The following is a 17524-nucleotide window of genomic DNA, read 5'->3' as shown; positions in this document are numbered from 1 at the left end:
CCTCCTCCTCCTCCTCCTCCTCCTCCTCCTCCTCCTCCTCCTCCTCCACTAATTGAGTGATTCAGAACAGGGCTCAGACACGCCGCCCCTGCGACTCTATCTGACTGGGATATTATCGGAGTGGCTGTCAGACCAGGGTCCAGAGCGGCTTGAGAGGAATGCAGCCTACAACTGTGGGCCAGCAACAGACCCTCTACTGCACACTGCAGGCCCTCAATTCTCCCCCTCCTTTCCCACCCCCCTCCCCCCCTCTAACCACCGCAGGCCAATCAGTCAACAGGACCCCAGGGGCCATTTTCAAAAACAATCACTCTCTCTAAGTAGTCAAGAGGTGCCAGGGCTAATTATAAACAAACTATTGATGTTCTAGCAAAGGATTGTGCTAGACTGTGCCAGTGCAGTAAATGTTTGTGTGTGCATGCACGTGTGAGCGTGTGCGTCAGGGTCAGAGTAAGGTTCTGCTTGACAGAGCATTCAATTGGCCATTTCACAGACCTCACCCGAAGTGAACACTCCATGAAGACGGCTACGGACTCATAATGACAAGTGCCTGGGTTAATCTGAAACAAACAGCAAGAAGCTGTAAATAGGAAGAAAAATGATTGCCCAAATACTTATCTTGATACCTTTTTGTCAGTTTTGTATTTAATGCTAAGTTCATTGAGGAATGAGTGCAATGTTGTTGCATATTCACCAAGTAATTGAGAAAACACAGTATTATACAGAATAAAGTTTTCCAAATGCTAGCGACAACTATCCCTAAATATGCAAATGTCCTAAATATTAACTCTAAAATTAAAGCTTGAAATAATGGATGTATGCAGAAGTAACCAAGACAAAATATGTGCCATCTACAAGACAAACTGCGTTTCAAAACCCTACCATATATGTAGTAAGTACAATGCTTTTGTTAAATACAGTATGCCAAAGAAACCAGGATGTCCTACAGCATCCTGGTCACATTTTGCAGCATGCAAGCCAGCATGCTCTTCCAGCTATTCTGACCCACAATCCTCTGCGCAGCAGATATATGAGCAAGAGGGTAAAAGTTCAAGTTGCAATGTTATGAGGAAGTAGTTTGTCCCAATTGAATGCACACTGCATGCTACAGTACGTACTTCAGGGCAGCTGCAGTGTGTACTAAAAGCAAAAGTAAAAAGTACGCGATTTGGAACGCTGTGTAATAGTCTTCAACCATGCTAACGGCTCTGTGAGGCTATATTTGACGCAAAGTGCTTTGGGCTAATGCTAACACTTGCATAACAACATAATCACCATGGCCATGCCGACATGCTGATGTTTGGCAGCCAGGTATATTGTTCATCATGTTTTCTGTCTTAGTTATGCATGTCAGCATGCTAACTTTTGCTATTTAGCATTTAACACAAATAATTGAATTAGTTTAGTAAGTATCGGGTCATTTAACCACAACAAAATGACGGTGGCACCATCAAGATTTCCTCATTATCTATCAAATAGTTGTGGAGACATTTCACTAAAACACACACTCATGGTAGCAAAAGAGGAAAAGTCAGGGTGACACTAGGATTCATCCTCTGGGTACCATGAATGTTCGTGCTACATGCCATGTCAATCCATCAAATAGTAGTTCAGATATTTCAGTCTGGGACAAAATGGCCCGACCTACACTGTTTGGCGAAAAAAAGTTGTGTATGTCTAAAGAATATTAAAAAAGTACTTCTTAAACCAAAACCCACAGCCTCAGGTCATTAACTTCAGAGTGACACCCAGTGAATCTGGTTTCACCGCCGAGTGTCACCCACTTTAAAGTAATGTATTTAGGTCTAAATCATGCGATAAGAGTGCACGCTGCATGGTCTGTGCTGTGTGACGGAGACAGAGAGCAGAGTGACAGACGCTCTGCAGAGCCAGAGAGTTCCATCCTCCTCCGGTTAAAACAACAAGTCTTTTCCTAGGAGCTATCGCACTTTGACACATGGTCTGATCCAAGAGAGCCGTATTTATTTTCGTATGGGCTACATTTCTTTCCTTTAAGTAATGAATTTAAAAAAAAAAAACACTGAGCCTGGCGCTCGGGTGTGGAGATGTGTGGGAGAGAGCTGCGCGCACTGACTCACTGTAACCGGGAAAAAAAAAAAAAAGACAGAGTTGGAAGTAAGGAATCCAGGGATAGGAGCATTCCCCTCATCCTTTCATCCTTTCTTGACCTCTCTCTCTCGCTCTCTCTCTCTCTCTCTCTCTCTCTCTCTCGTTTTCAGTCCTCAGTCTCACAGAGGCAGCCAAACTTGGGAGGACTGGATGAAGTGGGAGACGGAGAGTAGTGGAGTTCAAGGGAGTGGGGAGTTAGGGTTGTCTTGAGAGCAGTCTAAAACATTTAGTGGCCGAGAGAAGACAGCAACTTTGTGTCTCTACATGATACGAGTATGAATCTGCATGGGCTTGTGTGTGTGTGTGTGTGTGTGTGTGTGTGTGTTTAGGTTAAGGTTAGTAACGGGTCAGCCAAAAAAAGTCAGGAGCAGCTCCCTCCCCTGAACACCCTCTACAGAACACCTTCTGCAGAAGGGTTAAATAAATGTTAGTGATGTGATAACCAGCCTGTTTATTGAGGGGGCCTCCAGCAGGACAGCTAGAAGGCCTGCTTGGGTTTCCTCTTTGATGATGTCATACCGCCAGTCCACCAAATCAGGCGCTCCATCTGTTCCTATACATTGCTTCAGAACTTGACTTGAACTTGAATCGGGCAAAAGTAAATTGTCAAACCACTCACCGAATGGACACGATCTAAGGGTTCGCACTTGTATGGCATGGCATAAAAAAATGAAAGGAATAATTTAAATAAAATGTGTCTTTAATGTCATTCAAATTATTTGATTTTTTAAGATGTTTGGACCAAAAATCCCAAATAATATTTATTTGTATGTGTGTTCTGGTACACAACTTATTAGGGCACATTACCATACTGTACACAACAATTATGCTAAGAGAAAAGCTTAAAATGAAATTCACCTCCATGGTCAGTCACCCTCTATCTCAAATCCATAATTGAAAAGGAGTCACAGAGAAGCTTTTCTCCAAAAATATAGGCAGATAAGACCAAACACTGATATACTAATATACTATAGTTCGGCCCATATTAATAATCAGTGGGGTAAAATTGGTATATCATGATATAGATATATAAATTACTCTTTAATGACTCACCTACAACCTCACTGATCTGGCATAAAGATACCACAGCAGAGAACAATAGATGGAATTCACCTGATATGACTAATATAATGACTTCCCGCTGGGCTCCGTTCTTAAATTAGGCCAAACTCCAGACTTTTCCAAAGAAACACTCACCATAAATTCCCCCCTTTTAAAACGCTCCAACCCTGTTTTTTTGCTTCCGCGTACGTCTTCACTTTCTCCTCCTCCTTCCTGTTTTCCAGTGAAAAACAGTGAGGGTGAGGCCTGGAGGTGAGCTTCAGTTCAGAGTTGAAAAGGGCACCGCTGAAAAACTCTGGCAGGTGTTCAAGAAAAGTGGTGCATTTATGATAACACCTCAAGTTGACTTGGTGCTCTTGAACACTGGCTGTGGATTTAGTGCAACTGAAAAAAAGGGGGGAGAGAGACGCATCCGCTGTCAAGGTCAGGGACTCCTTTACTCCAACATACGTGGCAATAACAATGCCGCACAGTGAAGCTGCAGCAAACGGCACGATATCTGTGCGTGGACTGTTGTCGGCCAGTTGAATTGTGCAATGCAAGTGAAAGCTTGACCTCTTAACTGCTTAGAGTTAATACTGGAGGAATTTACTGGAATTTTGTTTTCATAAATGAGGACAGGAAAGGGTAACAGTGGAGGCATAAATCAGGGAATTTCTTTTTTTTCCCCTCTCGTCTCAGAATAAGTGACCGCATGAGTGTAATAATAAACGTCTCAGGCAGAGATTGATGTTGGATGGGCCTAACTGAGGGCACGTAGTTAGTAGTCTGTGCACGGGCTGTGCCAGTGTTGGGCACAAACTCTTCTCACAATTCCCACATTATTTGGGGGCGGAGCAGGAAGAAATGACTTCCCTGTGATAATTTCCCTGTGATCAAACATTGTTGGTCCGTACATTAACACGACCGATGCAATCTGTACTGGGCACAAAATAATTGAATGTGCTGAAATTGGGAACTATTTTGAGGGATTTCCTCTCTTTAGGGCAGCAGGGAAGATTGGTTTAATTAAAGAGGGAAAAACAGGAAGTTTTAAAGTCACGTCTATAATTAATTGGTCGCCTCAGCCAAAGGGTCTGCCTGGTCAGGGGAGCATGAGGAAGCAGCTCTGTTGTTGTGCTCAGTCACTGGGTTCACATAAGACTTCATACATGCTACCGGGGATGTTTTTAAAAGGAAAACTACACATTATTATTACTTGGGTTTTTTTCTTGTAGCTCCGGCCATCAGTTAAACGTATTTGCTGACATCTTGGAACGCAGCCACATTTTTAAAAGTCGGTCCAAAGGGGCAACAACCACGAGCAGTCAGACAATCGCACAGGGTGAAAACAAGCTTGTATGAGGTAAAGATAATAAACTGGTAAAAGTGAGCTGGTAGCTGTAGTGTCGCTCATCATCCCTCATTGCACAGGAAAACCATGAGTGTGAACTTGTAACCCCTTCGGGAGACTCGTCACGGAGATATGCCACCTGCAGAAAACGTCTGTAAAAAACAACAACATGAAAGCATGCAAAGGTGGTTTTCAGTGGCCTTTCTACTGTTAGAAGTTAATCAATGGAAAATCAACCTACCTACATTTGAAGATGTCAGCAACTACTTTGGTGAGTACAGTGCAGAGACGGCTGAGGCTACGAATGCCAATTTTGGGATAGTTCTGTAAGATGTTGGCTTTGCATTTTAACTCTAAAATGAATATGATTATTGTTGTATTGTTGTAAATATGTTAAAAGTGAAATATATGGTTAATAAAACCTGACTACAATGACTGGTGAGATTTTAATGAGCAGCTGTCTCTTCTGTTTGGGAGCCTGCCATGCGTCAGTCTGTTATTTATTTTAGATGCTCATTTGGTTATCAGGAGTGTTCATAAGAGGTCTCAGTGGAGAGACGTCCAATCAGCAGGCAAGACAGGAGCCTCACTGGGCTCTTCTGTCAAGCTGCTGCATCCTGCAATTCATCCCCCGTCTTAACTGTGTGGCTGTGCTGCTATCTTGAGCTCGAGATGAAAATATATTACATTTCAAGTCGTCCCTGAGCCAAATGGTGTTTACACAAGCATACCTCGTTCTAAAGTCCTAAAGTCTGAGATGCTGTGTTGCAGTCTGGGTCGGAGGGAGGGCCGGTAAAATCCCACCAAACTTCTTAGCTCTCAGTTGACCCAAATGACTAAAGCGATGACTCCATGCAGATTCCCTAAGACCGGAGACTCTGAGCTGAATGTCTGATACCAGTCAGGAAGGCACCGTTTCCCCCGCACCTCTTCGTCCAAGTCAAACACAGACACACAAACACAGACACACAACGTACATCATGGAGCATGGGAGAAAAGAAAATCCTGTCTCTGACTCCCCTTATTGTTTTGTCCATTTTACGACACACCTGACAACACAGATAACACACCTGACACCTGACAACACAGTTTGCCTATACAAAATGTAATCAACATATTTCTCATCTTAAAACTGAGCTTAGTTGTGTCCTCTCACAATCATGATTGACTTCTGATCATACATCACCAGGAGAGAATTTGCTCTCCCCGTCGACATAATGATTAGCATGTTGCTTGTTGACATACGTTTAATTGATTAAAACAGCCCTGCTGTGATTTCGCTGTTTTGTTTTTAAAGGGCCGGGGCTCTGACAGAAATACTCCGGGAAGTATTGCATTTGGCGGCGAGCTCGGGTTCCCATGCACGAGAGCGCTGAACCTAATTCAAAACGCCTTGGACACAAGGCTGACTGTTGGGCTAGTAGGAGAGGAGAGATAGCTGTAACCTTGCATTGAACTCCCAAGAATCTCCGCGTACTCTTTGGACTGCGGCAGCAGAAAATACTTACACGATTTATTTATGATTTATTGGCTGAGTTTCAAAGCCCAGACCCCTTTAGGCAGAGGGCTTGGTAATTAAATTAAGTTTCCTTTAGAGACTCACAGAGATGTTCCTTGAAAAAAAAAAAATGGCTTTGCGTTTACAAAAAAATATTCTATACCGAATATAGATTTTATTGACAATGCATGGAATAAAAGACTTTCTCCATTCAACTAGGTGGAAGCAAGGGATCGTGTAGGTCGTAATAAATGAATGGAGTAAATTGCAGTTAATACATAAATCAAAAAACAAACAAAGAAATCAAACAATGTGTGGCTGGACTGCATTATCAGGGAGGTTAGTGTAGCGTTATGCATGAAAAGAATAAATTATAACAAATTATGGACCAAATTATGAATAATCCACCACTGGACACACACCAATTCTACATTCTACAACACTCACACTTACCTGCTCACAGCAAGCTGAGGCGGCTCAAACCACACAATGAAGCACGCATGCAAGATGGCTACTCTACCACTCAGTATAAACAACAGTAATTCAACAAATATTAAACTTTATACTATGAGCTAAAATAATTATATCTCATAGTTCTACAGTTGTATTATTAAAATCATCATTTTAAACATGTTTTTTTGAAAGGGAGCTTACAAAATCAAGCACCAAACAAAGGCAGGCCTCTCTCTCAGGTGAGTTTCAGTGCAGGAAGAAAGGCCCAGGTGAGCTTCCCGACCTTTTTATAGACTCTGCCCCTTGTCTGGGTCCTATTGCTAGACCTGTTACCTTCTCTTCCACACTCATGTTGTAGATTCCACCATGGAACCAAAAAATGGTCATATATAAGACTTTTGGAATAAAACTATTACACAACACTTACAATTTGTGGGGACATATGTCTGTACATAAGTACAACAAATGTACGTACCGTTGAATGTCTTCTACAAGTAGAAGGGAGACGTCTATGTTCTGCTCTGTAGTCCTTTGTTTAAATTAAAATAGTGTCAATGATTGATCACCAAACAGAAATGCTTCCACACTGCTCTCATTCAAAAACAAACTGTCTACAACTCTCCTTTACAATGACCTGCTGTTTGTGCCAGTTTGGCACACCATTCGTAGCACAAAGTTCCCAGCAGTCTGCACCTTTAGGAGGAACAACAGATTGAACAAACACGAAATGTGACCACCGCAACTTCGTTTCATTTGTCCTGAAAGTTTGCATATTGGAGTAGAGCTTTATTTACCGTGTGTCCCGTCCCGTACCAGACGCTAAAATATTCAAGTAGAGAAATATTATTTTCCGAATAAACATGCATGTGTTATTTCTCTGCAGCATCTAGTCTCCATTGCTGAGGGATGGAGGACATACCGGCCACAGATGTTCTATCAACCAAAGGAAAAATGTTTAAAAAAAAACTATGGAAGGTCACTTGCTCACAAAAACAGTGAAATTCAAGGCCAAACATTCAACCCCCTCCTCACCTTGTCATCATTGTGGTGTTGTTTTTCTTAGTTGATTGGGTGCAGTGAGGTCTTTTGCATGGAATAACATCCAAACATCAGTCTTTCTTAAAAGATCCTAACCACGTATACCAATATAAGGCCCCTTGTTATATTTAATGCTGTACTGTTGCTGTCGTTTCTGTTGGAGTGGGAGATACAGAGAAATACCCAAAATCACATGACAACCCAACATCCCTATAAGGAAAACTGCAGTGATGTGCCAGTCCAATACACCGGTGTACTGTTGATGCCAATAACTGACCTTATTAAACAGATCGAGTATTGACCATTATGTGACAGATCTACTTTACTTACAGTTTCTTTGTCAATGTCATTATAAAATTCATTGTTTCCACTACAACGTAAATTCCGACGGTGGCTCACGACGAGTTTAAAGCAACAACTGGACTGTTTATTCCAGTGTAACTGAAAGCTTCTGATTCTCTTTTAGGTTAAAGTATCGTAGGTTGTCAAGGAACTTTTCCTTTTTAATCTTAAGAAAACATTTTCCATTTGTCTTTTCCTCCACTTTCAGCCTTTAATGCCATCAGGCCCTATTCCTATTACAACTTCCTGCATTCCTTACAACACACACACACGTAATACGCGTCACTCTTCTCCACCAGAAGTGTCATTCCTTCCAACGCCCAACCTTCCCTGAACACACTCCCACTGTTTCTGTAATAAATAACATTGACTATACATAGTGACGTACTATCCACTCTGTGAGGAACCAAACACTTTGCTGGCATTTCGCTTTTATCTGCTGTTTTGTTATTTTGAGTTGAGTTTCTCATCATTGCTTTGCACTGAACCTCCCCTTTGTGCAACACACTTCCTGTGAGTAAGGCTGTGTGAGATATATTTATGACAGGGTTGGAGAAGGGGCGTTTATTCTTTCTGTCGTGGATATGTTTGCAAACTGAGAAGGCAAAATGCTGTGTGCACATAGCTTTGGAAGTACAGTTTGGCTTTCTATGAATCTGACAAGGCAAATAAATCACAGAATAATCCAGAACAATAAATAATTCAGATACACAAACTCACTTTCCATTCGAGATCTTTTGATGGCACTCCAAATCTGAAAAGACTCCACGAGCTGCACGGTTATCGTGTTGTTTAAGTGTTGTTTCTCCCAGAATGTGCCCCCGTGTCTGTCGAGGAAACCCAAAAGGGCTGAGTCAGAGATCCCATCTCTTCCGGAGGCAGGGCCAGCGGTGCTCTCCTTTGAAAGGCAACATGGAAAGATCAGTGGGCATCTCCTGAGGGAGCCACTGGGCCATACTGTGCTGTTGCCCCGTGGCCAAACAGCCCTGGGGCCTGCAGTTTTGGTGCTGCTGCTGGATTAGCTTGTTCTGTTTACTTTGGGAGGACTTTCAACCCTGTGCAGCCATCAAGATCTCTGCATTTTCCCTCTTTGTCTGTCTACCTCTCTTCTCTCCCCTCTTTCCAGCTTTTGATCACGTATCACTCCCGCTCTGTCCCGAAGCTGCAACTCTGTGACAAACATCACTTTACAGATAATAACTGCAAGCTTGCCGTGTGCATCAGCCTGTGTGAACGTGGTGGTTGATGTGACCCTCAGCTCATGCGAACATCCATCCACATGAGAATGCAGGGAGTATTTCTGCGCTGTTGTGTTTATATTTCCTCCCTTGCAGCACCATGGATACCAGTCAGACAGTGCCAAGGTAGGGCCACCTCGTAAATTCAGAAACCTATAAATATTTGCTCGTGTTTTGAGTTCAACACTAGTTTGCATTTACATATCTGAAGGTGGTTTTGTAATTCATCTGCGTGGAAGCTCAAGGACTTAATGCCTGGTGGTCTCGGTGCACAAATTGTTTTTCATATAACACCCAGCAGCCAGTGAACACATGTCAAACTTTTCCATTTGCCATTTACAGCCAAACTCGACACTATTAACACTAGCATTGAAAAATAAAAATGGATGATCTTTGCCTAAAACTAATGGTAGTGGCTGTATGATTCTAATAAAATGTCAAAAAAGTTCGATCTTTTGCAAAAAAAAAAAAAAAAAATAGGTGCAATTACAATGTTCATCTTTAAACTGTGGATGTGGCTGTTGTTGCTCTGTAGCACATTCCTCCACACTCAATAAACTCAGCTAAATCAATATGTCAAAGAGCAGACAGATAACGCTAAGACCAGACATAAATCCTAACCATCTCTAAAATCTTTTCATGTGGTATTACTCACAGGCCATATTCGCTTAAGTACAGTAAACATTGTGACAGGTACTTTGAGCTGCTGGTTCAAGAGGACACAGGAAAGTGGATTGTGCTTTGAGCCTTCGGGGGCTGGTAGAAAAGAAAAAAACTCTTAAGTAAAAAAGCTGTCAGGAAGAATAAAGGCTTGCTTTAATGAAACATGAGCAGAATGTAGAAGCAAACCACCCAGAAAAAGCTGGAAATCAAAATCTGCAAGAATCATTTTTGGTTTGAGATGCAATTTTTAAAAACATTTATTTCCCCATATACTATATCTCCATAGATATCCTTGCCTTGCATTGGCCAGTCTTGATTTCCCTTCCCAATCATGGAAACATCTGAGAATGTAAAGCCAGTTTGTGTTCCGCCAGCGAGAAATGGGGAGTTAGAACATGGCTGTGACTGCCTCTCACACAAGTATGCCTGAGTAATATTAATATCATGCAAGAATGGGGTTCTTTCCACATCTTCAAAAAATACTGATTGTTTTTCTGTAAAACACAGGGTAGCTGTAAAGTCATTTGCATTACCAGAACAATTTATTGGACTGAAATTTAAATAAAAGAATTTCTTGTAAAAATAAAAAAATGAAACAACAGCAAAAGAAAATGAAGCGAAAATAAACATATTTCCAAAAAAATAAATAAGTCCAGAAGAATGAATGGCATGCCCTTTTTGGATGAAGCAAGTTGTGAAAGAAAAAAGATAAGAAATAACCCTCTTTATGCCAAGTTTCACATGTAACTGGTCAGACTGCCTTCAGGTTTAAATGGCCCAATGATTGTGTTTTGGCCTAAAATGATTTTTGGAGTCTCCGCCCACACCACTGCTAGAGGACATGGAGAAAAACAGTGTGGAAATTCAAACATAACCACTTCAATTTTCATTTTGCTTTCCACCCGTGCAGCTGTGAATTCAAAATCTGTGCCACAGAATCGAATGTGCCTCCTGATGAAAACATCGCATCGTTATATATAACTTGCTTGATTCTATTATTCCCTTTTTCAATTAACACCTCATTATGTTAAACTACCACGGCCACGTTACACTCCCTTTAATCCTCACAGTGATTAGTCAAAGTCATCACAATAACATGTGTTTTTACAGAGGTGACCTCACTTTCTGCTTTCTGTCTAATTTTGGTGTAAAATGACGCAGTTGTACATGCTTGCATTGTGAAAAGTACACATTTTACAGTGAGTCAGGTAGTCAACAGTCTTCTTCTGCAGTTTATGTCTTGTAACATAAAGGTCAGTGGGCCCAAAGCTATTCTGGGTGTGCTTTGTTCAAACAAGGCATCCAAAGAGTTTTTGTAGTACCTTAATGCTAACAGCTGACATTTCAGAATAAAAATAAATGGTCTGAAAGAGTTGATTATTTGCATTATTTCAGTAAATAATTAAACAAAACCATTAGATGACGCAGTCATTTATACCCTGTTTAAACCAAACTAGTTTCAGTCAAATACAGTAAGAGCTTTCAGCGGAAAATGTGCAGATTCAACACTACTGTATTAAAAACAACCCAAAAACTAGACATCAGAATGGTTTAACTTCTACTCTATATTGATATCTTTATTAACAATCATAGCCATGTTTTCAACAATGGAAGATTTATAAATACGTTTCACTTTTGATTCATAAAAGTTGTCTTGGCACTTGTGGCATGATTCCAGTTGTGGAAAGAAAACAAAAACAAAAATCTAAATGTCCTTATAGAATATAGAGCTTTATGAAGCAGTGGTATCCAATCAACAGCTTTTTCTTCGGAGAGGAAATCCATTATGTACATGATGGCTTTATTTTAAGAAAGGAGATCTGGTTCTGTGCCATGGTGGATGGGATGAGATATCGACTGCATGGCGGGTCCAGGCACCATCCAAAGCCAGCCACCTGATTGATCATCTGGCCTGGCGATCCCCTTTGTTGTTTTTTAAGGCAACAAGATCCCCCACACCAATCTGGAAACCAATCCCAGCTATTCCACGCTCGGTTCAAGCTTGCAGTGTGACTGAAGGTCGCCTCACCCTCCTTTCCACCCTGTCCGACTCTTCTCGCATCAGCTGCGAGGAAGGAAACAAACATTGCCCACTGAATACTTCCACACTACATAGCATCCAGACAGAGGGGCCACGGATTGCCGTCCTTCCAAAGATTTAGATGTTCAAGCTAAGGCCATGGGGCACCAGGGTTCAACCCTCACTGAAGCTACATCTGATGGCTGGGACAGACCCACGCTGGTGTACAGGCCATCCTGTCCCGGGTACTTCACCGCTGAGCCGGTTCCCTCCCCTGAGCTGGACAGCACAGACGAACTGACCTGCAACACCAAAGCAAATATTGCATTATTAGCCTAGTTGAATTATCAAAGCAGACATTTATTGAATAGAAAAAGCAGTTGTCTCTGGAATGTGCTTGGTGTTTGGCTTTTGGACTGAGATGCCCCAAAAGCACCGGCTCTTCAGCAACATGAAGCTCATCTCACTGAATGGTGACAAATGCTACAAAACTTTCAGTTTGTGCACTACGAAATATTCAACTCTGGGGATCCATCAAGGAAAAGGTTTGAAATAAAAAAGAACTGTAAAAATGGTATGTTTTAATAAAATATTTATTTCAGGTTTACTAAATAACAAACTCCACATATAATATATTTCATTCTTTTAATTGAAATTTGGCAAAAATACATTTTAATCTAAAAATAAATAAAATAATATCAATAATAATAAGTCTTACCCCTGACACCTGTCCCGTGGGAGAGCTGGTTTTCGAGCAATCTTCAGAATTAGAAGAAGATGTGGATGTGGGAGTCATAGAGACAGAGTTGTTATTTCCTAAAAAATATATATATAAAATATATTGTTGAGATCATATTATAAAAAAACAACTTTTTGATGATAATTATCCACAAGAATATGACTAATAATTAGCAGTGACTCACCAGAGGATCCCTTCGTCTTATTCAAGGTCTTCGGTTTTCTTTTTCTTGTCTGGATTCCCTCTTTCTTCATGGCGAGCGGCCGAGGAACCTGCAGATTTGATAATTTATAGAGACCAATTATAATTTTGATTTATGATGTGGGTATAAGCTTTGAAGAAATGTGACATAACATCTTAACTCACCCCGTGCAGTTTTGTGTAGAGCCCACACGCGTTACACACGGGCTCTCCCTCCGCGTTTCTGCGCCACAAAGTGGTCGTGCTGGTTTGACAATTAGCGCAGGACAGGCCGATTCTTCTGGAGGTCGACTGGTGACAAAAACGTAACGTTGAATTAATGATTATAATCAATACATAACTGGAACAGAGATGATGGTGGAGTCTTTGTCTGTCACAGTTAAATAAAATGCATTTAAAGTGAAAGCCACTCTCCACTAATTTAATTACACTTCGACCATTCACGCCCTATTTCCTAACAATAATACGCGTCCTATTATGATCTCCATTCAACTGTCATTTACGCACGGCTTTTAACAGGGTGTTTATTTTCAAGGCGTCTATACTTGACTTCAGATTCCATGTAAAAACTGTGCGTAATGCGCGCAATGGCACCAGGAAAAGATCTGCCCTGATTGTCACTCATTAAGATGTGATTACCCAAACAAAGACACTGAATAGGATGACAGATTCAATGGCTGATTAATTATGTTAACAAATATCTCCATGTATATGTGGTTTTAATCTAATTAAGTCTATGCCTTCAGTTAAACTAAATGATGGGACATTTACTAATAGACCTCTTCAAGAGCAAATCTTCCAAACTCGCATCAACTTAATTTATGTGATTGCTGGCTGATACATTTATATTTAGGTAATGTGTTATACATTTGCACAAAAAACACATGTATTTTACATTATCCGTGACAGATACGATGATACCAAAATGATTCGGTGAAAACCCCTGACCTAGCTTGATAAATCACAAAAATATTTTCTCATCTAGACACTATGGATATCATCGGCGATAACCTCCTGTCGTTGTTTGAAACGATTAGGGAGGAAGCTGAGCGGGTGAAGTGTCCCCCTGCTTACCGTCCGTTTCTGTGGTTTAATTAATGGCCGGCTCAGCCCATTCATTTTGCTGTAGAGGCCGCAGGCGTTGCAGAGAAAGTGGCCCGTGCCGTCGCGCCTCCAGAGAGGCGTGGAGATGGAGCCGCAGTTCACGCACTCTCTGCTCTCCCCCATGTCGTCGAGGATATCTGAAACTAAAAAGAAAGACTTTAGTCAGTAACGCAAAACTTTAAAAACATGCCAACAGGTTGTACTTTTCACGAGGAACTTTGTTATCTTGGACTTCGCTATGGAGGGGGAAACTAATCTGATCCATGCCTTTTCATTTAAACTTTTTAAAACCTTTAGAATATTCCATAGTTACACATATTTTGGCCTACTTTTGTTCTTAATTGCAGGACTTACACACGTGCGCACTTTCAGACCAAATGAGGCCCAATTTTAAACATGGTGGTAGTTACTTTATCAAATATAGTTTGGGTGGGTTAATTCTTTTTGATATTTTTAAGCTCTGGCCTCCGCAGGGAGATCAGGTTCAGTGCGAACTGTAATTTCAATGCCCTACCGAAAGACGCATCAGCATTTGCATGCCTGATTAAAGGAATTTACTCATTATCATTATAACTGTGAGAATGACAATTATTCCATCATGTCCTTTTCTACTTTGCATTCTCTTTTTCTTACCTCCGTTTGGTCCTCGAATCAAGGGCGCGCCTCTGCTCTGCAAGGTGTGCAGCATCGTGTTATCAAAAGGTCCCCCGGTCCAAGGCGAGGGCAGCTGGGACAGCTGCGGTGCAACATATGGAGAGTATGGACTCGCGTAGGTCCCACTGAGGGGCCGAGACAGGCCGTACTGGTCTCTGCTGCTCACGTTCAGCGTGTTGCTGTAGCCGCTGTCCCTAGGCGTCCCGTTATTCATGGGCGGGCTTGGAGGGTAGTGGAACCGACTAGAGGTGTGCGGGCTCCCGGTGCTGTATGATGGGCTCTCCGGGGCGGACTGCGACCAGACCGAGTGGCTGGAGACGGCGTGGCTGGGCTGCACAGAGCCGCTGGCCTGCAGATACGAGAGGCTGGGTATCATGGGGCCCACCCGCGAGCTGGGGACATACACGGGGGAGTTGGGGTTGGAGTGCATATAACCACCAGAGGAGGAATCATATCCAGTCTGGCTCTGGGCTGCGGCGATGGCCAGTGTTTGGTACATGTCGGTCGGGTCCACCAGCAAGCTCGCCTTGTGCGCTCCGCTCGTGAGGACGAGTTTGCCGCCCTGGTCTAAATCCGTAAACAGCGGGATGTCCTCGGCATGGGTCAGGGTGTTGCTATGGTGTCCGAAGTGAACGTAGGAGTGTAGTGACCTGCCGTCGGAGCGGCGGTGCCCCAGCGCGTCAAGGTCGATCGGAGGAGTCCTCAGCTCATCCGAGGTGGGACCGTCCCTCCTGCTGTCACCGGACAGGTAGGTATGCTCAGCCGGCGAGCCTGGGCTGCTGGATACTTCTCGCTTGACCATGGACCAGCTGTTTTCGCCCAGGTCCATCCAGGAGCCCTTTCCATACACCGTAGTGTTAACAAAAATCGTGAGGGAGTAGTCTACCCTGTAACAAATAATAAAAAAAGAAGAGTTGGAACCGTTAGGATTGTAAATCAGGAGAAAATAAGCTTTACTCGTAATGCACAACTGCATTTTAAATGTGTTCCCAAAACATCTGGATAAATCTACCTCTGTTGCACAACTCGCTTTCATCTTTAAAAGAGCAGCCTAAATTCTGTCAATTAAAAAAAAAACTAACTATGGATCTGACTATTCATTCTACGGCATGTCTGGCTCCGTATCATCTATAACTCCAATAAAACACATCCAATGCGCGCAGTGACTTCCATACTCCCATCAAGCGCTCTTAAGAGGCACTGCTGGACCCGTCCATGTCAAATCTCTGTCCTCCCCCACACACAAACACACACACACACACACACACACACACACACACACACACACACACGTAACGCAAGTACACACACATACCCATAACAGATAGGAAACAAAACGCAATATGTCTTCACAGCAAAAGAGATAACCGTTTGATAAGACCCGAAACAGATAAGAGGCCGAGAGGCAGGCTGGAGCGATAAAACAATACCCCGAAATGATGGTTGAGGTCCTGCGGCGCTCACCGCCAGATGTTTAGTTTGGCATGACGGAGAAAAGACGGTGAGAGAGAGAAGGAGAAGAAGAAGGAGAGGAGACATTAGTCGCTTTCCACCACATACCTGCTAGTTATGTGCCATAGGTCGCACGCAAAGTTCCTAATAGCGAGCCGCTGCTTCTCCTGGAAGTAATGGGAAACGTTCTCGTGGTCTGACGAGGTTTATGAGAGGAGGCGCTTCTGGTGGCTGCGGCTGCAGGAGGCGGACCAATCATGAGGAGTGTGAGCGGCTGGAGACACGATGGGGGTGCCAGCCTTTAAACTCCTCCAATCAATCACACGGAGAAACAGAGAGAGAGAGGGGGGGGGGAGAAACAGAGAGAGAGAGAGAGAGAGAGAGAGAGAGAGAGAGAGAGAGAGAGAGAGGGAGAGAGAAAAAGCGACTTGATCATGTCTGAAATATAATAATTTGCATTCACGTTTCAGTTTCCAACAACTATGTTTTGGACAGAGATGGAGCTCCACCCGTTCTTATTTGTTTTGCTTCTTAATGTAATTAAATGTATTTGATCAACACCGGTCTAAAGTCTGATTTATTTCATTTTCCAGTATATCGTTATGCTGCTGCTTTTCTTTTCTTTTTTAAGCGTTGGTTTAAATACGTTCCTGAAATATATTCAAAACGTTCTGCCGATTAAAACGGTGAAACGTAACATTTAATTTAATACATTTAATCATTTTCTTTCCATTTTTACTTGAGTGTCTCGAGTTTCAACTCTATACTTCTACTTCACTCAATTTCAGAGGGGAATATTGTACTATTTACTGCACTGTATTTATGTGAAAGCTTTGTGATTTATACATAACAATCGGTCGGTTGATAAAATAGAACAAATTATCCCACAATGAAACTACCCAACAGCATAGCATGGAATTAAAATTAGCTCCAGATCGACCAACTGTCACAGTAAAATGCTACTTCCTCGTTAATGAACCATTAACAATTCAATCACAATTATTTAAGAAATAATATAAAACAACATATCAATCCCAGGGTTGTCTGCATAACACATAATATCATAATACCTCTGTATTCCTTCTGAAGACAGATTTGTTTACGCTGTTCTTTTTGCTGCTTTTACGTTAGTAAAATATTTAAATACGTCTTCCACCATTGGATGATTATTACATCTATTCAAATTGTGTTTAAGATGCACTTATAACTGCTGACTAAATTCACAATTGCCATACGTCATTAATTAATACAATGTATTTTATTTAGGAGTAATGTGACAACTGAAATGTAGGTTTATTTATCCTACACGTGTTTTTAATTCTGATCTTCATTCAAGCTAAAAGTCTCGATTCGGGCTAACGTCTTCCTCGTTGTTTATTCTGTATGTTCACCTCCGTGATCAATACATCTCCCTCCTAATTAGTTTATTTAAGTCAGACGCTTTCATTCAGGATGAAGTGGCTCGAGCTGTGCAGCAGCAGCACAAACTCTCCGCACTCCTCCGCTCCCGCTTTGAGCCGCGATGATTCGTTCAGCCGGAATATACATGTCGGTGAGTGAAGTGATCAGAAGTAGCGAGGTGTCAATCGAATCATTC

At 42.1% G+C, this 17524-nt stretch overlaps 1 protein-coding gene across 3 annotated transcripts; it reads right to left on the bottom strand.

Moving 5' to 3' along the window:
• Positions 1–9892: 9892 nt before the first annotated feature.
• Positions 9893–16213, bottom strand: gata6 (GATA binding protein 6). Of its 3 annotated transcripts, none has more exons than XM_031864890.1 (7): positions 16036–16213; positions 14455–15362; positions 13792–13964; positions 12883–13008; positions 12701–12788; positions 12496–12536; positions 9893–12079 (listed from the first exon to the last, which is right to left on the bottom strand). In XM_031864890.1, the coding sequence occupies exons 2-7, from the start codon at positions 15302–15304 to the stop codon at positions 11924–11926; spliced, it is 1434 nt and encodes a 477-aa protein (XP_031720750.1). In that variant the 5' UTR covers positions 15305–15362; positions 16036–16213; the 3' UTR covers positions 9893–11923. The 3 variants fall into 3 exon arrangements, with proteins under 3 accessions (XP_031720750.1, XP_031720747.1, XP_031720748.1); XM_031864887.1 differs by having other exon boundaries at positions 12496–12593; positions 16036–16211; XM_031864888.1 differs by lacking the exon at positions 16036–16213 and adding an exon at positions 15488–16014 and having other exon boundaries at positions 12496–12593.
• Between the last annotated feature and the right edge of the window lie 1311 nt (positions 16214–17524).

This window comes from Anarrhichthys ocellatus, unplaced genomic scaffold (assembly GCF_004355925.1).
Source record: "Anarrhichthys ocellatus isolate YVR2014 unplaced genomic scaffold, GSC_Weel_1.0 scaffold32, whole genome shotgun sequence".
Lineage (NCBI taxonomy): Eukaryota > Metazoa > Chordata > Actinopteri > Perciformes > Anarhichadidae > Anarrhichthys > Anarrhichthys ocellatus.
The sequence above is the reverse complement of the archived record's forward strand: the minus strand, read 5'-3'. Positions and strand labels throughout refer to the sequence as shown.

What these genes read in the sequence shown, in the direction of transcription:
- gata6 (XM_031864887.1), bottom strand. Translation starts at nt 15,304, where the DNA reads ATGGACCTGGGCGAAAACAGCTGGTCCATGGTCAAGCGAGAAGTATCC. An exon ending in GATTCGAGGACCAAACGGAG is followed by an intron (nt 13,965 to 14,454) that starts GTAAGAAAAAGA and finishes CTTTCTTTTTAG; the next exon opens with TTTCAGATATCCTCGACGAC. An exon ending in CCACGGGACAGGTGTCAGGG is followed by an intron (nt 12,080 to 12,495) that starts GTAAGACTTATT and finishes TTGGTGTTGCAG; the next exon opens with GTCAGTTCGTCTGTGCTGTC.